At 53.8% G+C, this 23,097-nt stretch overlaps 1 protein-coding gene and 1 non-coding gene across 2 annotated transcripts; both read left to right on the top strand.

Annotated features, from left to right (window-relative positions):
• Positions 1-4,712: 4,712 nt before the first annotated feature.
• On the top strand, positions 4,713-4,784 carry TRNAQ-CUG. The gene has a single exon. It is a non-coding gene; the product is annotated as a tRNA-Gln (tRNA).
• Positions 4,785-10,070: 5,286 nt separating this feature from the next.
• On the top strand, positions 10,071-21,949 carry LOC119841305 (adenosine deaminase domain-containing protein 2-like). Its single transcript, XM_043495239.1, is given in 8 exon segments — positions 10,071-10,081; positions 15,010-15,177; positions 15,691-15,905; positions 16,747-16,800; positions 16,803-16,980; positions 19,758-19,809; positions 21,052-21,157; positions 21,753-21,949. Coding segments are annotated over 8 exon segments (981 nt in total).
• Positions 21,950-23,097: the final 1,148 nt, after the last annotated feature.

Below are 23,097 nucleotides of genomic sequence, written 5' to 3'. Positions count from 1 at the left end.
CTGATGAATGGCCTCTTATTTCCTTGTTTTTAAGGTCTCTGCTTCCCGCAACATTTTCCCCAAGTTCATTGGCTGGCTGGGCACAAGAGGATCTGTATTATTAAAAAAGATCAAGTGTCAGGGACAAAACACTCCAATCCCACCTGGTGCGGGGAGCCGCGTTTGCTTTTCAAATTGTGTCGCTCGTAAATGTCCAGGTCTGGGAATGTCCCACAGAAGCATTTCTAATGGGCAGCTGGCTGCAGAACAGTAAAACTCCACAGAGCTCTTGTGGAGGACAGATGGGAATTAGAAACATTTTTGAGGATCGTTTGGGAAATTAGCCTTTGCTGACAAGGTTTGTCTCTGTTCCTATTTCATCTTTCGATGTTATACAGAGGAAACTTTGTCATATTTTTGCGAGCTTAATAACTATCTCCTAAACTTTATTTACTCAGACTTCAAAATTGGGGTCACCTGATTTTTGCATCCCCCTGTGAAAAAACAACGGACACGTGTGGCTTTCTACAGGGTGTCATGATGCGAAAGTTGGGGAATTCAATCTCTGTACTTGTGTTTGGGGGGGGTTTCTTCTTTACAGCTGACTCAGAGCTTCCAGCCTCAGGCTGCCTCTGACTCACTGCCAGGCACACCGAGCTCTTAGCTGCACCCACTGTCCTTGCCGGGGTCCCTGCTGAACCCTGGGGATGACTCTACAGGTGGAGAAGCTGCTGTGTAGCGATGTAGAGCAGGTGCAGGAAGGAGCCGGGGTCACTATTCAAATTCTGAATTGCACAATTTTCCAAATTTGGAAATGTCCAAAACCAATTCTAACGGGAAGACCAATGCAGAGTAGTTACACTGGAGGGGCCCAGACCTGCAGTGGGGGCACAGTGGCAATTAATAATGGGAAGATCTTTTCTAAATTAGTCTTCACTGACAAGATTTGTCTGTGTTTTTATTTCAAGTTATGGTGTTATTTAGAGGAATCGGTACATATTTTTTACTGTAGTAATTAAACCCTTACCTTTATTTAATCAAGCAAAAAACTTAGTGTCACTTATTTTCTCTCTGTCCTAGCTGGAATGAATTGAATTTTGTGTCTTTCTCGAAAGTGCAGAGAGATTAACTGTGGGGAATTCAGTCTCTGTGTTTGTGAGTTGATGTTTTCCTCTCACAATTCAGTGAATTCACTGCAATATTCAGAGGGATCTAATGGCTGGTGTATGCTGGGCATGAAACTGGCAGAGCTACGTCTCTCAGGGTGTGAAAAATCCACACCCCCAAACCAATATAGTTAAGTTGACCTAAGCCCTACTTACATAGGGCTAAATAAAAGGAAGAACTATTCTGTCAAATTTCAGAGTAGCAGCCATGTTAGTCTGTATTCTCAAAAAGAAAAGGAGTATTTGTGGCACCTTAGAGACTAACAAATTTATTTGAGCATAAGCTTTCGTGAGATACAGCTCACTTCATCGGATGCATTTGTCTAGAGAAGCATCACAGCAGTGTTTTAAGTGTAGACAGACTAATAGTGAGACCAGATCTGGCTCTAGTTTGCACTGTGGATACTCAGGCACTAAGACTACAGTAATAGGAACAGTCTAGTGGCTCCGGAGTTTGCAGGATTTGAACCTGCGCAGGGCAACCCCAATGGAGTTCTAGTCCATCACCTTAACTACTCAGCCTCAACTACTTAAATGATGGCTCTTTCTCTACACTAGGATTCAGTTCTCACAGAATTGTCACTTCAAATTGTTTGCTCAGACCAGCTTCCCCAGCACACTCACAGCTGCTCATTAGTGTAAGTGTCTCCACAGCTGAACAGCGAGAATTCCTGCCCATTTCCCTTCCAGCTGGAGCATGATGAGAGTGTGTTTGTGTTAATGACATTGCTGTAGATCATTGTTCATTCCCCACATTGACAATTCAGACAGTCCCTTTCCTATTCAAATCTCCAGCACATCATTCCAATAGCAGGGGTCAGGATTCCTCTGGGGCATGGACATTTTTCAGGGTGTTGGTGCATGAACTCAGCCTTGCATTCCTTCCTTGATGTTTCATGGCCTAACAAGAGCAGCATAAAGAAAGAGCCGAGCCAATATCTCCCCATCAGGGATGTAGGTGGCCACGTCCCCTCTGTCTAACCATTGCCGTTGCAGGAGAGAAGGGTTCACTGGAGTTGAATGCCCTGGCTCAGACAAGACACATAGGGAGGTTTTGCTCTTTGTGGATTTGTGCAAAGGAAATTGTTCTTCTGTGTTTTCCCCAGTGACTCCTACATCCCACCCCCAATGTCTTCTGGCTGAACAAGGATGGGTCATTCAGAAAGTCATCGTGTTTGGATGTAAAGGTGGAAATGATGGGAAAATTGACCCTTCTTCCTAGTTTAAATTCTGTAACTTCTTCATTGGACAATAATACTCAGCTCTTCACTGGCCATGAATGAAAACCAGGTCTGCCATATGAGAGACAATAATTCTACCGGAGAACCACAAATCTTCAAACTATAAAATGTGACCTCTGCATTGTAGACCACACTCACTGCTGAGGACCTATACCGGGATAGGGGTGACACTCAAAGGAGTCCTGCATTTCTGGTCTACATAGAATATTTTGGGTATTAAATCTATTGGGATGAAGGAGTTGGAGTTACCTGTGCCCTGTTCCTTTAAGGGATTGGAGCAATGCTGGGGAGATTGAAGGGCACGGAGTTGGGGAGCAGTGTGTGCTCCAAAGAAAGTTGTGCTCTGGTGACACAGAGCAGGTGTGGGGGTTTTGTAAGCCATGGAGTTTGTATACAGATAAAGTTTACTAACCCACAGGTTCAAAGTTGTTCCTGCTCTAGGCTATACAGGGCCGTCTTTGCTAAGAGTGTAGCTCAGTAGGTGAATATTTGCTGGCAGGGCAATGGGTTCCTAGTTGAAATCCAAGTGCTTCCATTTTTTGAATGAAAATTGATTTCCAGACACATCTCCAGTGTGTTCAGGAGTCCGCTGAATGGGGATGCTTGAAATGAATGTAAACACTCAGAACTTCCCTAGGCGAATGTGGAAAACCCAGCAGAGCTGTCCAGCAGCTGAAATCTGCTCCAGTCCTCGAATCTCCAAGAGGTACACTCTATGTTTGAGGCATGTGCGACACCTCTCCGATGATGACAGGTGACAAAATTATTGATCAATGACAGCTGAGACACAGGAGTGGAAGGTGAATGGCAGCACCACACAGGGTCATAACACTCAGACCCGGGGCTTCCCTGTCACTACCGCTGTGTTTGCCATCATTTATATCCTAAGAAACACACCCTTCCCCACACACTGTCACACCCAACCTTTTCCCCTGGAGCCCAACCCAACCCTACCCCTCTCCCACACACACTCCATGGGACACAGCCTCTCTGTGACTCACCCAGGTTGGGGCTTGCCTCTGCATTGCACCAACAGGGGAGCAATGAACCAAAAGGGCCACAGGAGACAAATGGAGCTAGGCAGGAAGAGAAAAGACTTCCCTTCGCTTCTTCAGAGTCTCGTTAACCTCACCCAGGAGAAGTTCCAGCACCAGGTGGGCTCAAAGCACCAACTGTCCCCTCAGCAGTGGAAGGTGGGAACCAGCTCGATCACACAGAAGGAGGATCCCCACCTCTGCTGCTGCCATTCTGCAGCCTTTCATATGGATTTGTTTTCGCTAATGTAACCCCCACCAACCCATCCATTCATGAACTAAAGAGACAAGCGCCTAACTGTGGGCTCCAGTGGTGCAATGGGGTAGCCCACAGTACTTATAGAGCGATGCTGTAGTTTTGAGTTCAAACCCCAGCTAGACCACTGGTTTCTGTAAGCAGATGGCTTATGCTAATCATTTTGCACTGGAGAAAATACAATTCCAGCCCAGCAGACACCGAGGTCCCTTCCTTTACCAAGTGCAGGGCAGATTCACACATATACAAGGCTGTGCTCTCCACCCGCCACCTGTGTCAGGAGGGGTCAAGCAGAGCCCAGAGCGCTGCTCATCCTGTGATTCTTCACCCCCTGACTCCCCTTCAATCTTTGCTCCCCAAATCACCTGTGTGCCACCCTCCTGCCTGTGAGATTCAAACCCTACCTGACTTTCTGTATGTTGATATGTTTTGTGTCTGTCGTGTTGATGTGCATGTGGGTCCTGGGTGATTTTTGTGGATGTCTTGCCCAGTTTAGTGTGCCTGTGTGTATGATTTTTGAATGCATATTGTTTTTTTGCTTAGTATTCTTTTGGTATGTGGTTTTTGTGTTTTCTTGTTGTGTGCTTTTTCTGTTTTTTTGGTGTGGATTTGTTCTTTTTATGTTTTGATTGTCTTTCCCTTATGCATATATGGTTTTGTGTGTGTGTGTGGTTTTTGTTTATACATGTGTGGGCCTGTGCACTGTGTGATTTTCTCTTTCTCCCTGTGTGTTTGTCTCTCTGTTTGTATCTTCATGCGTAAATTCACTGTAACTTTTCAAAATATCCACAGCTTTGCCAATTTTCAGCAGGAATTTTTCTCCATCAACAAATTCTCACTTGTTCCCTACCAGTTGGTGACCATTGCCCCAGGCCACTGTCACTCTCAGGGTCCTGATTTCCCATGGGTCCCTTCTATTGGGACTGGGAACTAGCCAACCAAAAACCCCCACAAAGTTTTAGTAAAGGGCCTACAGTCCCCTTACACAAACCAGCCCCGTGAGGGTCTCTGATGGCCAGAGAAAGCAGCAGAAGCTGGTCCCATGGTGTAAGGGTCAGCGCTCAGGACTCTGAATCCTGCAATCTGAGTTCAAATCTCAGTGGGACCTTGTGATAAATCCCTGGAGCTCAAAGTGCTCCCCTTCCCTGTCTCTGGCTGCACAAGAGTGAGTTGTTTACCTCCTACTGGGTGACTCGTGCCCACTAGAGCCAGGTGTTTGGTCAGGATGCCTGCAATGGGTTGGGGCTCCAGAACTGGCTACTGATGCCAGCAGTCCTGTGGTTTGACCTGGTGGTTGGGGTTCTTGCTGCTTCACCTGATACCCACAAGTTTGGTTCTTGTGCTTGCGGCCACACTTTTCGGCTTTCTCACATATTACCTGAAGAAAGGAGTGCCGATGTGATGAAGTGGATGTGATGCACATGTTCATAATGTTTCCTCTGAATATTGTGGGGGTACCTCAGTTTCCCCTCTGCAGTTCTTAAGTATCTATGTGGGTGTATGATCATTGCAGAGCCCTAGAGGGCAGGTGTGTGCTGGGGGTCTGAACACAGAGAATGGCCGATACCCTTTTTCCTGGCACCTGATGGCCTGGCCCTTCCCCCCTGCAAGGTGAGAGCTAAAGGGTTGGAGAACAAAGAAATCCAGTGCCCTCCTGGCCCGGGAAAGGGACAAAGCCCAGAGGAGGAGGGGCTGGAGAGAGTTTCAGTTTGGGGCTGGCTGGGGACATGGAGTGAAGTGCAGATGCGGTTGTCTGGCTCACTGCCCATCCAGAGGATGCTGAATGCTCTGAGGTCAGACCCAGGAAGGAGGAAGAGGGGTGAGCTGTTTGCCCTGCAGACAGGCTGCTCCCAGAGAGGAGGATCCCCCAGAGTCCTGCCTGGCTTCGTAGGGAGCAGCTCCAGAGCATCGCCTGGGGACTCTGTGACAGTGACCCAGGCAGCGGACGGATGCGGGGTCCGACTTACTGCCCTACCCCTTCAGAGTTGTGATTCGAACCCTTCTGACATCACAGACTCTCCCCCGCCGCCCAAGTCAGAAAGTGGGAGCCCCTCCCCGCATGTGGAGGAAACTAGTGGGTTTCTTGGGGGTCTCTGGCAGAGGTGACAGCACCCACCAGACCCCCCCCTCAGGGCTGCAAGGAGACCCCCCCTGCACCCACCTGGACAGCCCGTGTCCAGGGCTGGGTCATGCAGAGGCGCCGTGGCTGGCGGCAGCAGGGGGCGCAGGGAGGTGACCTGAAGGAGCCGGGCTCAGAGAATTCTCTGGGTGTGGACAGAATCTGGTGTGGGGAGTTCGTGCTGTGAGGGCCGGTGCCGGAGTCACCTCGGGGCAGTGGTTGCCGCTGGGCTCCATAGTGACCAAAGGCGTGTGACTGGGGTGTGCGGCCTGGTGGGGGGCAGCTCACGGGGTGTGGAAAGTGGTGGGAGTGAGAGGGTAGGGGGTGTTGTGGTAGGAAATTATTATTTCTTGGGTTTAGATCTAAGATCAAGTGTAGGCCCTGTGCTGGTCAGTCCAGTGTCAGATCTGTCTTTGGGTGAGAACGTTATTGAAGCTAATGGTTAAAATCACATTTACACAAGTGAAGAAGGGAGGTGCTGTACAACCGGGGTCGGGCTGGAGTTAGCAGCATGGGTTATCAGGTTCCCAACGTACATACAAAGAGCGTAACTAGCCCAGACCCAGATGGGGGTGCGGGAAGTTTCTAAAGTGTCACTGAAGAAGTGATCTCGGCTATGCCACTCATTGCATGTGTGTAGAGTCAAGCTCAGTATTGGTGCAGGGAACAGGTACCTGGATGGGGTGTGTCCCGCTGTTCACCAGCAAAGGAGGTGGGTTATTTCCCCGACCAGGGGTCTCGTTTAGGAACAGGGCCTCGTTTGCTAGGAAGAGGGCGATGGAAGAGGAGCTTCTTCCCTTCACTGCGCCCATCACCTTGGTGGTGCAGAACTGGTGCGAAAGGCGCCCCTGCCCCAGGAGAACAGGCCGGTTCCAAGAAAGAAAAGGCCCAGTGTCGTGCGGGTGTTTTGTCGCTTTTCTGTCGGCTTCTCTGGTTTGTGTCTCTAACGTGGAGTTCTCCAGAGTGGTGACTGGTTCCCTTATTTCGACTCCAGGGTTGCTTAATAAAGCGCTTCCGTGGCTGGTTCTTTGTTCTCTCCAAGCCGGTTCTCACACGTTGGCAGTTCCCGAAGGTGTGGGCTTTGGGTCGGTGTCTCTCTCTGCAGTGTCCCCACTCCGCTCCTTCCCCCAAATCCCCACTCCCACACTGCCCCTCCCCGCTAGGCCCCCTTTTCCCTAGGTCCCACCCCACCCTCACACCGCCCCTTCTCCCAAGTTTGCACCATTGGGCTTCCCTTTCTCCCCGAGACCCTGCCCCTCCCCCTGCCCATTCCCCTGAATCCTCACCCCGCATTGCCCCTTTGCCCCAAACTGCCACCCTGCCACCACCCCTTCCCCCAGTCCTCGCCCCTGCCCCACCCCATTCCCCAAGGCCTCTCCTCTGTGCCGCCTCTTCCCAAGTCCCCACTGCCACGCTGCCCATTCCCCCCGTGTCCCTGCCCCTTCCTTCTAATCCCCACTGCTGTATCGCCCCTTCCCCTAAATCCTCATCCCTTCCCCCATGCCCCGCCCTCGCAGCGCCCCTTCCCCGATGCCCTGCCTCGCAGCGCCCCTTCCCCCAGTCCCCGCCTCTTCCCCGATGCCCCCCCTCGCAGCGCCCCTTTCCCCAGTCCCCACCCCTTCCGCAATGCCCCCCTCGCAGCGCCCCTTCCCCCAGTCCCCGCCCCTTCCCCAATGTCCCGCCCTACCTCCCCTTCCCCCGATGCCCCACCTTCTCGCCACCCCTTCAAGCGATGCCCCGCCCTCGCAGCGCCCCTTCCCCAAGGCCCCGCCCTCACACCACCTCTTCCCCCAGTCCCTGCCCCTGCACCACACAGCGATCCAGGAGCAGGCCAGACCCAGAGGTCGGAGACAGAAACGTGCTTAAGAAAAAGCCTCCAGTCCCAATCCTCTTCTCTGCCACAGACTTCCTGGGTGCCCTCGGGCACATCACTCAGCATCTCTGGGCCTCAGTTCTCCCATCCGGGAAATGGTGCTGGTGGCGCTTCCCAGCCACCCACGAGCCTGGGAGCAGACGAACCCTGCAGGTTAGGAAGATGCTTGGATCCTGGGGCAGGGGGAGCATCTTAGCACCATCATTTGGTATCTGGAGTCTGCTTGGAAACAAAACATTTCCCTAAAGTCCTCCCAAACCCTGTATTCAGCCACAACCTTTGGAAATATGTAAGAGAGCAGCGCAGTTTTTTCCCATGTAGCCAGCCCCTGACCCGGCACCAGCCCCAGCTCTGCCCCCTTCCTGCCCCATCTCACCTCCTGACCCTGTCTGGGTGCCCGCGCCCCTTGTAGCAGGGGGCTGTCCAGAAGGGTACAGGGGGGTCTCCTTGCAGCCATGAGGGGGGGTCTGGTGGGTGCTGACACCTCTGCCAGAGACCCCCAAGAAACCCATGGGGAGGGGCCCCTCCTTTCTGACTTGGGCTCGGGGAGGGGGGAGATTCTGTGATGTCAGAGCCTGTCGGAGGAGGAGTTCAAATCACAACTCTGAAGTTGCAAGGCAACCCCCTCCCCCACCCCTGCTCAGATCCCACTAGGGGGCTGGGCTGGGATCTCTAGGGAGCACGACACAGAAAAAAAACACCACCACTATGGATCCCAGGGGTCCTGGCACCCAGCCCCCCACCCTGCTCTGACCACTACACCCCCCTTTTAGATTTTAGGCTCACAGGCTCTTCTATCCCCCCTTCCCACATGTCCATCCCTTTGCTGCAGGTTTTTGGGGTGTCTCCCCTGCTCTGCACTCCCCCAGTGCAGCCTAAGGCCTTCCCTCCCCCCAAACACACATCCTCTCCCCCCTTGTGCTGGAGCATCTGCTTTGCCCCCCGCCCCCTCTCAGGGTGCCCTGTGCGGTATGGCTGGGGATTGTGCAATGGCCCCGCACCAAGCCATGCAGAACAGAAACCACAGGCCCTGGCCCTCCCCACCTGAGCTGCCCTTTAGGGAGGGCCCCTTGGAACCCTATCTCCCCCAAAATATCCCCCCAAGCCCTTACAACCCCTTGCCTGGGGAGGCTTGAGAATAATATCCTAACCAATTGGTTACAAAGTGAGCAGAGATCAACCCGCCCCCCGCGTCTTCGGACACTGAAAATCAATCAGATTCTTAAAAGAAGAATTTTATTTAAAGAAAAGGTAAAAGAATCACCTCTGTAAAATCAGGATAGAAGATAACTTTGCAGGGTAACAAAAGATTCACAAACACAGAGGAACTCCCTCTAGGCTTAGTTCAAAGCTACAAAAAACAGGAATAAACCTCCCACTAGCAAAGGGAAACTTCACAAGCTAAAACAAAAGATAATCTAACACACCTTGCCTGGCTTTACTTACTATTTTTGTCGTATTAGAGACTGGTTCAGGATTGGTTGGAGGAGATGGATTTCAGCCTGGCCTCTCTGGTCCCAGGAGAGAGAACACCCCACAAAAAGCACAAACAAAGCCTCCCTGTCCCCAGATTTGAAAGTATCTTCTTTCCCTTTTGGTCAGGTGCCAACCAGGTTATTTGAGCTTCTTAACCCCTTACAGGTAAGGAGAAATTCTGGGCTACCCTTAGCTGTATGGTTATGACAGGGCGAGCCGCAGCCCCCGCCACACTCCACAGAGTGTGTACCCTTGTAGAATGGGGGAATCGCCACCATGGTTGATGGTATGGGGGCTGTGACACATGGAGAAGTAGTTGTCACTGCAGCCGTCAGAGGACAGCAGAGCATACACACACAGGCACACACACACACACACAATTACAAATATACAGAAACACATGCATGAATCCAGCCACCCGTTTTTCTCCACAGCCACAGCCTATCAGCTGGATTCCTCCTTCTCCTCCCTTCTGTGCCTCAGTGCGATTAAATCTCTGCACCTAGACAGCCGGTACATCCGCTGCACCCCAATCCCCCAGGCCTAAGCCTCCCTGCCAAAGTCCTGCACTTGGCTCCATAGAATTAAGTGTCAGGTCTCGCTGGGAACTCGACTTCTTGTGCCCAGAGAGTCTCTGCCCCCCTCTGTAACTGACCCGAGAAACACAGTGTTCACATTTTCCAAAGAAGAGCTTGGAGAGGCGTTTCTTGTGTGACCGCGTGGCATAATGGATAAGGCATCTGACTTCGGATCAGGCGATTGAGGGGTCGAGTCCCTTCATGGTTGGACTTGTGCAGTTTTCCCTTTGTGCTGAAAGTCCTGCTTTCTTCAGGGCTGGATCCTCTTCTTGGCTGCTCAGGCCAATGCTCTGGCTTCAGCTAGACACCTGGGAAAGAGTTGGGTTTGGGCATCACAAAGGCTAGGGCATGAGCCCCAGGTGCGTCCAGTCTAGCCTTTGCCATTCCTGACTTGCCAAAGTAAATGGGCAGATGCCCGGGCTAGCGTGTAGAGCAGTTTCCCTCCTCCAAATGTGCGGCTGTCCCTGTGCTTGAGGGGGCTAAATAGCGCCTGGGGAGCTGGGTATTTCTCTGTTTCTCACCAGCTGGGGAAAAGCCTCTTGGGGTAAAATCTCCTGCCCTGCTGCAACAGTGAGCACCTGGAGTGGGAACAGTCAGAGGCCTCACCGGCGGGGCTGGCCCTGCTTTCCTACCATCTTCTGATGCTGGCCACTAAGCATCAGCAGCTGCCCCACATGCTGGTCTGTGGGTGGCCTTCAGTGGGTGTTTGGTATGCCAGGGAGCAGGCTAGTGGCCGTGTGTCTCGTTGCCTGTCTGCTAGTCATGCATAGGCATGGTCCTCCCCTCCTCTTGCCCCATCCTCGGTTGCTCTGTGGCTTATAAACCTTCCCTTGGACCTGTCAGCACCAGCTGCCTCTGCTCTAGGTGCCCAGAGGAGGAGAGGTGCGCTGGGCTCCAGCCTGGGATTCTTCCTCCCTCCTGCCTAGCCCTGACTAGGAAGCCTGTCCCTGGCTGTCACAGAGTCCCCAGGCGATGATCTGGAACTGCTCCCTACGAAGCCAGGCAGGACTCTGGGGAAGTCTCCTCTCTGGGAGCAGCCTGTCTGCAGGGCAAACAGCTCACCCCTCTTCCCCCTTCCTGGGTCTGACCTCGGAGCATTCAGCATCCTCTGCCCCTCCGTGCGCTTCCCACAGTGAGTCCGCCCAGGCGGGGTCCTGGGGAAGCCAGAGGGTCCTGCCCCCCAACTCCACAGTCAGATGTGACTCTCAGCCAGCCAGTAAAACAGAAGGTTTATTAGATGACAGCAACATGGTCTAACACAGAGGTTATAGATACAGAGAACAGGACCTCTCAGCTGGGTCCATTTTGGGGGGGCAGTGAGCCAGACAATTTCACTCCATGTCCCCAGCCAGCCCCAAACTGAAACTCTCTCCAGCCCCTCCTCCTCTGGGCTTTGTCCCTTTCCGGGCCAGAAGGTTACTGGATTCCTTTGTTCTCCAACCCTTTAGCTCTCACCTTGCAGGGGGGAAGGGCCAGGAAACAGGGTGTCGGCCATTCTCTGTGTCCAGACCCCTGCACACACCTGCCCTCTAGGGCTCTGCAACGATCACACACCCTTATCCCACCACCTAGATACTTAAGAACTGCCTAGGGGAAACTGAGGCACCCCCACAATATTCAGAGGAAACATTAAGAACAGTCCCGTTTTGTCACATCTCTCCCCCCTTCGAGACCGAACTGAGCGAGGTCATTTTAGCCGGTGACCTGGGGAAGTTCGAATCAACCAACATTTCCATGGATGCCCCAGCATCTCTCCCATTCCTTAGTATGGGCTTGCATCAGCCCCGCACCCAGCCCTGTGTCTGAGGTGTAGGTGAACACTACAAAGGCCTTGGCAAAGTTGGGATTTACCGGGCCCTGGATCAGAGTCTCCTTCAAAGCACGGAGAGCCCTCTGGCACTACTCTGACAAGAGCAGTTCATCTGGCTTCCCCTTCTTACATAGCTTAGTGATGGGGGCAGCTAGGGAGCTCAAGTGGGGTACAAACCTCCAGTAGAACCCCGCCATCCCAATAAAGGCCTGGACCTGTTTCTTGGTCTGGAGAACAGGCCACTCTCTGATTATCTCCATCTTACACTTTTCAGTTTTTACTGTCAGTCCTGCCTCCTTGAGGCAGCCCAGCATCCTCTTCCTCTGGGCCACAGACTGTTCACTTACAGAACTAGCATGGAGACACCCCTTTCTCAACAACCTTGTCTCCCCAAGAAGCTGGCCAAAAACAGCCACTTGGTTAAAGTCAGTGGCTTCATTCACAACAGAAAATGTCTGGTTGTTAGGAACTGAAACTTTCTTGATTAAATCACTTTCACACCCTTCAGTTGCAGTAACCTGCTTGCAAAGATGACCATGAGGATTGCTTTCCCTAGGGGCTTCTCTATGCAACAATTCACCCTTCACAGAAAGTCTGCCCTTATCCTCTTCTCCTAGGGCTTGCTCTAGGGGAACACTTCCCTGAGCAACAACAGGTTCTTTCTGGGTCTCACTTACATCCAGAATCACCTCTGGCCCATCAGGCTGATTCCTACTGTGACGAAGCAGGACTGTTCTTAATGTTTCCTCTGAATATTGTGGGGGTGCCTCAGTTTCCCCTAGGCAGTTCTTAAGTATCTAGGGGGTGGGATAAGGCTGTGTGATCATTGCAGAGCCCTAGAGGGCAGGTGTGTGCAGGGGTCTGGACACAGAGAATGGCCGACACCCTGTTTCCTGGCAAGTGATGGCCTGGCCCTTCCCCCCTGCAAGGTGAGAGCTAAAGGGTTGGAGAACAAAGGAATCAGGTGCCCTCCTGGCCCGGAAAGGGACAAAGCCCAGAGGAGGAGGGGCTGGAGCGGGAGGCAGTTTGGGGCTGGCTGGGGACATGGAGTGACGTGCAGAAGTGCTTGTCTGGCTCACTGCCCCCAAAATGGACTCAGCTGAGGGGTCCTGTTATCTGCACCTACAAGCTCTGTGTTAGACCATGTTCCTGTCATCTAAAACCTTCTGTTTTACTGGCTGGCTGAGAGTCACGTCTGACTGCGGAGTTGGGGTGCAAGACCCATTTGTTTCCCCAGGACCCCGCCTGGGTGGATTCACTGTGGAAAGAGCACGGAGGGGCAGAGGATGCTGAGTGGTCCGAGGTCAGACTCAGGAAGGTGGAAGCTGTGTGAGCTGTGTGTCCTGCAGACAGGCTGCTCCCAGAGAGGAGGATCCCCCAGAGTCCTGCCTGGCTTCCTAGGGAGCAGTTCCAGAGCATCGCCCAGGGGCTCCGTGACATCTGGTGGCAGAGGTGGGATGTACTGCACCCCATGGATGGCGCTTCCTGCAGTAAGTGGCTGGGGAGCAGTAAAACAAAGGGGAATTGACGAGGACCAGATGTGCTGAAGGCTGAGAGAGAAACGGTTTCAGGGGGCAGTTAACCCCTGGGAGTGTGTGACCAGCGAGAAGGACTGTGCAGTAATGGGGTCCCCCTGGGGACTGCGGTGATCATTCTCAGGGGTGGGAGGAGCCTGCGGCTTGGCTCTGGGAGAGAGAAGGACTTTTGCAGTAACAGGGATCCCCTGGGAATTGCAGCGAGAGGTCCTGGGGCGGAGGAGTCTGCAGCTCAACCCTGGCAAAGAGGTGGTGACCTCGAGAAGGGCTGGCACACTAGGGGATCTCCTTGGAAATTGTGGGGAGCTGAGAGCACACAGACCTGTGAGTCCACAACAACTTGGGAAGAGCGGAGTGATGGCCTGTCACCGTCTCCTTAAGAAGGACATTGTAACCCTGTGCAAAAAGAGAGGGTTGACATTGGATAGTTCACCAAGGCACAGTTAATCGTGCAGCTGGAGGAGGATGATCGCTCTAAGGAGCAGATTCCTGACCCCAATGGGGCTATAGCAGGATCTGGGAGCAGCTGGAGTGGTAGCCAGGCATTCCCAAGACTCCTGTCCCCGACCAGACGGGGGTCTTCACGATCGGGTTCCCTATCGGGGGATTGGAGATGGACGGGATTGGAGCTGAGTCTGAGAGACCAAGAGGACTGGGAGAGACAGAGAGAGCCCGAGAAAGAGCTGCAGGAGCAGCAGCAGCATGAACTGGCGATGGTGGAGCAGAGAGGCAGAGGGGACCTCCCAGGGGTGAGCGGGGATAGACCCCGGGGGGCCAGTTATTCAGGGAACCTCGAGACTAAATTGCTGCCCCTGGTTAAGGGGGGGGGGATGTGGATGCCCCCTCACTGCCTTGGAGCAGGCTGGCGATTTGAACGAGGTGGACCCTGCAGAAAAGCCCCGGTGTCTAGCTCCCTTGCTGGGTCCCAAGGCCATAGACTCCATCAGTCAGATAGGTGGGGAGGTGGACAGGCTCCCACTCCTGACCCCAACCCATATGTCTGTGTGGAGTTTCCTGGGACTTCTGCATCACTTGGAATTTGGAAGAAGGCCGGGCGGGGGCAGGTTTTGGAGCTAATATTCCTGGCTCTGACCCTCAAATGACACACCCCTCTGAGAGCGGGGGACAGAACCCAGGAGTCCCGGCTCCCAGCACCAGCAACACACCAACCCATTTATCATCAGCCACCCATTTATTTATAGGCTGAGGGAACTGGGATTGTTTAGTCTTCAGAAGAGAAGAATGAGGCGGGATTTGATAGCTGCTTTCAACCACCTGAAGGGGGTTCCAAAAAGAGGATGGAGCTCGGCTGTTCTCAGTGGCAGCAGATGACAGAACAAGGAGTCGTGGGTCTCAAGTTGCAGTGGGGGAGGTTTAGCTTGGATATTAGAAAAACTTTTTCACTAGGAGGGTGGTGAAGCCCTGGAATGGGTTACCTAGGGAGGTGGTGGAATCTCCTTCCTTAGAGGTTAAGGTCAGGCTTGACAAAGCCCTGGCTGGGATGATTTAGTTGGGGTTGGTCCTCCTTTGAGCAGGGGGTTGGACTAGACACCTCCTGAGGTCCCTTCCAACCCTGAGAGTCTATGATGATTCTATGACCCCACTTCCCTCCCAGAGCTGGGACTAGAACCCAGGAGTCCTGCCTCCTACTTCTCCTTCTGTAACCCACTGTATGGACAGGGTGGCTGAGTCCTTGGGGGAGGAGATGAAATTAAGGTGTTATCTGGGCTGGAGAAGTTGGGGTGATGAGTGCTGGGTTTTAAAGCAATGGAGGGCAGAGAAAAGGATCTAGTCCCATGTCCCATTGTGGGTTTTCTGTGGACGGATGTGAAGGTTGGGGAGATCAGTCCGATGCTGTGGGGGTGGGGACAGGGTTCCAAGCTCTTGTGGGACCAGTCCCTACTGTGGTGGGGGATCTCTGCTTCCCCGCTCCCCCCAGCAGGTACCTGTACAAACAGCTGCTGCTGGGGTGTAGCGTGAAGGAGCCGGCGGACCGGGAGAAATGCATCTTCCAGCCCTCGGCGCAGGGGGGGCTGCTGGCCCTCAAGCCGAAGGTCTTTGTGCACCTGTATCTGAGCCGCACACCCATAGGGGCCTCCGAAAACTTCCCGTGAGTGTGGGGGTGGGGCAGAGAGGCTGGTGGGTAGAAGGGTCGAGGGTGTGAGGTGGTGCCAGGGCAGTGCCGTGGGACACAGTTGTGGGGCAGCATTGCTGTGGGAGGGTGGGCTGGGGAGGCAGAGCTGGGGATCAACAGAGGAGTGGGACAGAGCTAGGGGGCAGGGTGCTGCCATGGGGCAGAGGAGCATGGCGGAGCTGGGGAGCAGTACGAGGGTGTGGCAGGGCAGTGGGGTGGAGCTGAGGGGCAGTCCTGGGGAGGCAGAGATGTGGGGCAGTGGAGTGGCTGGGGGTGTGGTGCTCAGGATGGTGGGGATGGGCTGAGGGGCAGAGGCATGGGGTGATCCCGGGGGTGCTGCTGTCGGGCTGGGGCCTGTTTGTATTTTCTCCCTAGAAATCAGCCCTCTTTCTAGTGGCTGATAAACTCTGAGCTGCCCCCGGCCCAGTGCCCCTGTCCCCTGCCCCCCTGTGACCCGCCGTGCCCGTCCCCCCACCCCGCTCACTGCAGCATCCCGCTCCCTGAGAGGAAGCCCTCGGTCGGCCTCTACGTCCATGCCAAGGGCGCGCTGATGCCCGTCCCCAGCTGCCCCCCAAGCCTGCTGGCCGCCCGCATCTGCTGCGCCTCCGGCAGCGACAAGCTGAGCCGCTGGAGCGCGCTGGGCCTGCAGGGGGCGCCCCTCAGCCACTTCCTGGAGCCGCCGAACCCCTCCAGCATCGTCCGAGGTGAGAACTGAGGCCACCGTGGGCAGGGGGCTGGGGGGGGGTGCTGGGCTGCAGGGGGCTCAGTGGGGAGGCGTAATGCGGGGGCGGGGAGAGGTCAGTAGCGGTGCCAGTCTGCAGGGAGTGGGGTGGAGGGCTAGTGGGGGGCACGATGGTGCAGGGGGGTTCAGTAGGGGGCTCTGTGCAGCAGGGAGCAGAGCATGGAGCGGGCCCGATGGGGGAACCGTGCTGAGGAGCTGGGCAAGGGGCTGTTCGGGAGAGGATCTGTGGAGCGGGGTGGAAGTACAGTAGGGGGCGCTCTCCCCGCACAGCGCTGACCCCAGCGTGGCCCAAGGGGGCGCTGTGCTGTGGGGAGGGGCCAGGGGCTCAGTAGGGGGCGCTCTCCCCACACAGCGCTGACCCCAGCGTGGCCCAAGGGGGCGCTGTGCCGTGGGGAGGGGCCAGGGGCTCAGTAGGGGGCGCTCTCCCCACACAGGGCTGACCCCAGCATGGCCCAAGGGGGCGCTGTGCTGTGGGGAGGGGCCAGGGGCTCAGTAGGGGGCGCTCTCCCCACACAGGGCTGACCCCAGCGTGGCCCAAGGAGGCGCTGTGCCACGGGGAGGGGCCAGGGGCTCAGTAGGGGGCGCTCTCCCCGCACAGCGCTGACCCCAGCGTGGCCCAAGGGGGCGCTGTGCCGCAGGGAGGGGGGCTCAGTAGGGGGCGCTCTCCACGCACAGCACTGACCCCAGCGTGGCCCAAGGGGGCGCTGTGCTGTGGGGAGCAGGGTGGGGGGCTCAATGCCTTGGAAGGGGCCACACAGCAATGGCTCTGCAGCTGCCTCTGCCTCTCTCCTCCCACTGCCAAGCGGACCCCGGCCCCACCCAGCCTGCCCTCAACTGGGTCATCAATGAGCAGCTGCAGCTGGCCCCGAGGCCGGCCTGCCAGCCCCCTACACCCAGCACCAGGTCTGCTTCTTCCTGGGGCCCCACTTCTGCCCCCTCAGCTCCAGCACCAAGTACTGCAGGCTTAGCCTCAACTGGAGCTGCAGGGATGCAGCCCCAGAGCGGGTGGATGGTGCCCCTGGGATGGCCGTGCTGAAGTGAGTGGGGGGACGGGGATCACAATGCAGGGGGGTAATTTATCTCTGTGTCCCCTTGGTACCCTGAGTCCCCTGGCTGGTCCTGTCGTGCCTGTCCTTAAAAACTTCTAAGGAAGGAGATTCCACCACCTCCCTAGGGAACCCATTCCAGTGCGTCACCACCCTCCTAGTGAAAACGTTTTTCCTAATATCCAACCTAAACCTCCCCCACTGCAACGTGAGACCATTACTCCTCGTTCTCTCATCTGCTACCACTGAGAACAGTCTAGATCCATCCTCTTTGGAACCCGCTTTCAGGTAGTTGAAAGCAGCTATCAAATCCCCCCTCATTCCTCTCTTCCGCAGATTAAACAATCCCAGTTTCCTCAGCCTCTCCTCATAAGTCATGTGTTCCAGTCCCCTAATCATTTTTGTTGCCCTTTGCTGGAATCTTTCCAATTTTTCCCAAGCCTTCTTGTAGTCGTCCCTCTATTTGCTGGCAATGCCCCTACTTATACATCCCAAAATGCCATTGGCTTTCTTGGCAACAGGGGCACACTGTTGACTCATTTCCAGCTTCTCATCCACTGTAACCCCTAGGTCCTTTTCTGCAGAACTGCTGCCGAGCCATTCGGTCCCTCGTCTGTAGCGGTGCATGGGATTCTTCCGTCCGAAATGCAGGACTCTGCACTTGTCCTTGTTGAACCCCATCAGATTTCTTTTGGCTCAATCCTCTAATTTGTCTAGAGCCCTCTGTATCCTATCCCTACCCTCCAGCGTATCTACCTCTCCTCCCACTTTAGTCATCTGCAAACTTGCTGAGGGTGCAATCCACATCATTCTCCAGATCATTTATGAAGATATTGAACAAAACCGGCCCAAGGACCGACCGTCGGGGCACATCACTTGATACCGGCTGCCAGCTAGACATGGAGCCATTGATCACTACGCGTTGAGCCCGACAATCTAGCCAACTTTCTATCCACCTTATGGTCCATTCATCCAGCCCATACTTCTTTAACTTGCTGGCAAGAATACTGTGGGAGACTGTGTCAAAAGCTTTGCCAAAGTCAAGGAACAACACATCCACTGCTTTCCCCTCATCCACAGAGCCAGTTATCTCGTCATAGAAGGCAATTAGATTAGTCAGGCATGACTTGCCCTTGGTGAATCCATTTTGACTGTTCCTGATCAATTTCCTCTCCTCTAAGTGCTTCAAATTTGATTCCTTGAGGACCTGCTCCATGATTTTTCCAGGGACTGAGGTGAGGCTGACTGGCCTGTAGTTCCCAGGATCCTCCTTCTTCCCTTTTTGAAAGATGGGCACAACATTCGCCTTTTTCCAGTCGTCCGGGACTTTCCCTGATCGCCATGAGTTTTCAAAGATAATGGCCAATGGCTCTGCAATCACATCCGCCAACTCCTTTAGCACTCTCGGATGCAGCGCATCCGGCCCCATGAACTTGTGCTCGTCCAGCTTTTCTAAATAGTCCTGAACCACTTCTTTCTCCACAGAGGGCTGGTCACCTCCTCCCCATGCTGTGCTGCCCAGTGCAGTCGTCTGGGAACTGACCTTGTTTGTGAAGAGAGAGGCAAAAAAAGCATTGAGTACATTAGCTTTTTCCACATCCTCTATCACTAGGTTGCCTCCCTCATTCAGTAAGGGGCCCACACTTTCCTTGACTTTCTTCTTGTTGCTAACATACCTGAAGAAACCCTTCTTGTTACTCTTAACATCTCTTGCTAGCTGCACCTCCACGTGTGATTTGGCCTTCCTGATTTCACTCCTGCATGCCTCAGCAATATTTTTATACTTTTCCCTTGTCATTTGTCCAATCTTCCACTTCTTGTAAGCTTCTTTTTTTTTGTTTAAGATCAGCAAGGATTTCACTGTTAAGCCAAGCTGGTCGCCTGCCATATTTACTATTCTTTCTACACTTCGGGATGGTTTGTCCCTGTAACCTCAATAAGGATTCGTTAAAATACAGCCAGCTGTCCTGGACTCCTTTCCCCCTCATGTTATTCTCCCAGGGGATCTTCCACATCAGTTCCCTGAGGGAGTCAAAGTCTGCTTTTCTGAAGTCCAGAGTCCGTATTCTGCTGCTCTCCTTTCTTCCTGTGTCAGGATCCTGAACTCGACCATCTCCTGGTCACTGCCTCCCAGGTTCCCATCCACTTTTGCTTCCCCTACTAATTCTTCTCGGTTTATGAGCAGCAGGTCAAGGAAAGCTCTGCCCCTAGTTGATTCCTCCGGCACTTGCACCTGGAAATTGTCCCCTACACTTTCCAAAAACTTCCTGGATTGTCTGTGCACCGCTGTATTGCTCTCCCAGCAGATATCAGGGTGATTGAAGTCTCCCATGAGAAACAAGGCCTGCGATCTAGTAACTTCTGTGAGTTGCCAGAAGAAAGCCTCGTCCACCTCATCCCCCTGGTCCGGTGGTCTATAGAAGACTCCCACCACGGCATCACCCTTGTTGCTCACGCTTCTAAACTTGATCAGAGACTCTCAGGTTTTTCTGCAGTTTCATACTTGAGCTCTGAGCAGTCATACTGCACCCTTACATACAAAGCAACTCCCCCACCTTTTCTGCCCTGCCTGTCCTTCCTGAACAGTTTATATCCATCCATGACAGTACTCCAGTTATGTGAGTTATCCCACCAAGTCTCTGTTATTCCAATCACATCATAATTCCTTGATTGTGCCAGGACTACCAGTTCTCTCTGCTTGTTTCCCAGGCTTCTTGCATTTGTGTATAGGCGCTTGAGATAACTCGCTGATCATCCCTCTTTCTCAGTATGAGGCAGGAGCCCTTCCCTCTCGTGCACTCCTGCTCGTGCTTCCTCCCAGTATCCCACTTCCCCACTTACCTCAGGGCTTTGGTCTTCCACGGGGAGGATGGACGAGAAGATCACTTGCACCTCAAACTCCTTTATCCTTCTTCCCAGAGCCACGTAGTCTGCAGTGATCCACTCAAGGTCATTCTTGGCAGTATCTTTGGTGCCCATGTGGAGAAGCAGGAAGGGGTAGGGATCCTAGGAATTGATGAGTCTCGGCAGTCTCTCCATCACATCATGAATCCTAGTTCCTGGCAAGCAGCAGACTTCTCGGTTTTCCCGGTTGGGGTGGCAGATAGATGACTCAGTCCCCCTGAGGAGAGAGTCCCTGACCATCACCACCCGCCTCCTTCTCTTGCGAGTGGTGGTCATGGAACTCCCAACCCTAGGACAGGGCATCTCATGTCTTCCAATCGGCAGAGTCTTCTTCTGTTCCCTTCCCTCAGATGTATTATCTAGTCCACTCTCTGCATTAGTACCTGTGGAGAGAACATGAAACGGTTACTTACTTGTATTGCATTGCTGGTACATGGATGCTCCCCTTTCTTCTTCTGGAGGTCACATGCTGCCAAATTTCTTCACCATCCTCCTGTCCCCGCAGTGCAGCCTGCTCTGAATCTTCAGAACGTAGTGTCTGTAGAAGCATATCCTGACTTCTGTCCAGGAAATCTTCAGTTTCTCTTATGCAATGCAGGGTCGCTACTTGTTTCTCCAAACCTTGAACCTTCTCTTACAATATGGAGACCAGCACTTTGTACATTTGCACTTTGTACAGACAAAGTCGCTTCTGTCCTGAGGAAGAAAGACAAACATGGCACATCCAGTGCAGGTCACAACAGCTGAACACTCCCCATCCATATTACCTTCCTTCTACGAGCTTCCTTAGGAGTTGTAGTAACTACTCAGAGAAGCCGGCAAGATGTAAACCTCAGTGGGCTCTCCCCAGCAGATCCCTGGCAAACTCCCTTGGTTAGCTGCTCTGCTGTTTGCTGCTCAGCTGGTTGGCAGCTGACTGGCTTTTTGTAACAGTCAGGCCCACTCAAGGCTCACCTGGAACAAAGCACTCTGATTTAGTCAGATCACTTCCCCAGTTTATGCCTCAGTCCCCGTTCCGTCCCCCCCAGCTCCAGCTCTGTAACATGGGGCTGATTCTGACCCACGTCTGACAGTGAGACTGAAACCCTTTTGCTCAAGAGTCTGTTAACCCCGCTGTGCCCTGGCCAATTCTCAGCGTGCCTCTTTCTTCCTCTTTAGACCCAGGCTGCGTCTTACCAGAGTGCCAAGGAACAACCCTTCACTCACCTGATCTCCCAAGGTCTTGGCAAGTGGCCTCAGAAGCACCTAGTGGCCAACTTCACCGGTTAGGCAGTGAAATAGCCCCGGGGGGTCTGGGGAAATGCCAAGGAGAGGCCGGGAAGGAGGAAACTCTAGAGACTGTTGGAAATTTCAGGAGTTGGAGTTAGGGCTTTTAAACTCTGTTGGCCATGCTGCATGGGGGAGGGGCCAGGGCTGGGCAATTAACAGCCTCGGCTGTGAAGAAGGCCCACTTTTCACTTGATTTTTCTTTGAATTGCAAGGGCGAGAGAGTCCCCAGTGTGCTTGGGTTGGTTCAGCCCTGTTGCCGCAGAGCAGCTGCCAACCTGCTTTCACGGATGTGTTAGGTCACCAGACTGCAGAGCGCTGCCACCGCAATGCCAGTGCATTTAGCCCAGACTTTCTCCCTCTGTATCCATCATGTCCAGTGGTGAAGTACACTCATCTAGTACCTAGATTGAGCTGCTTTTAGTCTCGCTCGCTCGCTTGCTCTAAGGCAGATTTCCCAGCCCTGGAATCATTCCGTGGCTCCTTGAGCCCTTTCCAATGTGTCCGCAGCCCTTCTGAAGTGTGTTCATCAGAACAGAAGGTGTGCCCCAGGCTGCACTGAGAGGTACCACCCCCTGTCCTTGCTCCGACAGGATCCCCCTTGGCTGTTCACCCTCTGAGCCCCGACAGCGCCCGAGTGCACCTGTGCAATTGTCTGCCACCAGACGCAGCGAAATCCGGTTGCTGCCTGTGGCACGCCAGGCTACAGCCGCACCCCAGGCTGGCTGCGTGCGTGCGGTTCTGGGCCCTCGCTGGCTGGCCGGCCCGTTTAGCTGCCAACACTGGTTGAAAGAAAGCGTGAGCCCTTGCACTGAATATTATGGAGTTACTCCCTGTGCTCAGAGGGTTTGGCCTGACTCCTGAAATCAATAGGAAGGGGGGCACGGTACAATGGGGGAGTATGCATGGGTGCATGGCTGTATGCTGGGAGGGGCACTCCAATAAGTGGTACGTGCCTAAATACCTTCAATGCGGAGCATCGGGGGCCCTTACACAATCAGATGCTTTGGACAACAGCTGTACTGAGCTCCCACACTGGGAGCTAAATCCATGACACCGTCCTGTTCCCTGGGTACATTAAAGGCTCCTGGGTGGCCAAGCTGAGACCCAAACTCTTTTAAGCAGCCTGGCCTCTCAGGACTGTGCCTTCGTAAGCTTTTGCTTTGAACTCCTGCCTGGCTTCCTGTTCTGCAGCTGTGACTGACTCGCTTGACTGGCCCATTGATTTTAGCCTTTCGTTCTGCTCCAGAGCTGCTGGTGGTGGTTTGAGTCACTGCAGTCTGGCCTTAAGAAATGCAAGAACCTCAAGAAGTGAGCTGGAACCTGCTGGCTGGGGAATGTGATGCAGGCAGGAGGGAGCATGGCCCAGGGGTTAGAGCACTGGACACCTGACTCTATTCTAAGCACAATTCCTGGTCCTGTTGGGGGACTATGGGTGAGTCATTCCCCTGCTCTGTGCCTCAGTTTCTCCATCTGTAAAGTGGAGACAAGGCTGATGACCTGCTTTGCAAAGTGCTTTGTGCTGGACTGATGCACAGCTGTAGCTGAGAGCGAGGAATCAATTCGAGGTGGAGCCTGTCATTCATAAGGCACGAGCAAGCCCTACAAATCTCAGCGGTGTTAAATACTCGGAATAAATTGCTGGTCCTTACCAGCATGTGCCATTTCTGGGCCCCCGACCTGCCGCCCACAGTGGCTGGTGACAGTCAAGCCCTGGCAGACAAGCTCCTGTTCGGAGCGTTAACTTTATTTCAAAGGCAATAAGATAACTACCAAGAACAATTTTTCCAAGGAGTCCATTAACCCAGCTGCCAGTTCCAGCCCTTCCCCACCAACAGCCATAATCTCCAGCCCCATCAAACACACATCCCTTAAATCCCCCATGCCTCACAAGAGGGAACATCCCACGCCGATCATGGATGAGCACTCAGTGGGGAG

This window comes from Dermochelys coriacea, chromosome 12, assembly GCF_009764565.3.
Source record: "Dermochelys coriacea isolate rDerCor1 chromosome 12, rDerCor1.pri.v4, whole genome shotgun sequence".
Taxonomy (NCBI): domain Eukaryota; kingdom Metazoa; phylum Chordata; order Testudines; family Dermochelyidae; genus Dermochelys; species Dermochelys coriacea.
Note: the sequence above shows the minus strand (reverse complement) of the source record. Positions and strands in the feature narration are given on the sequence as shown.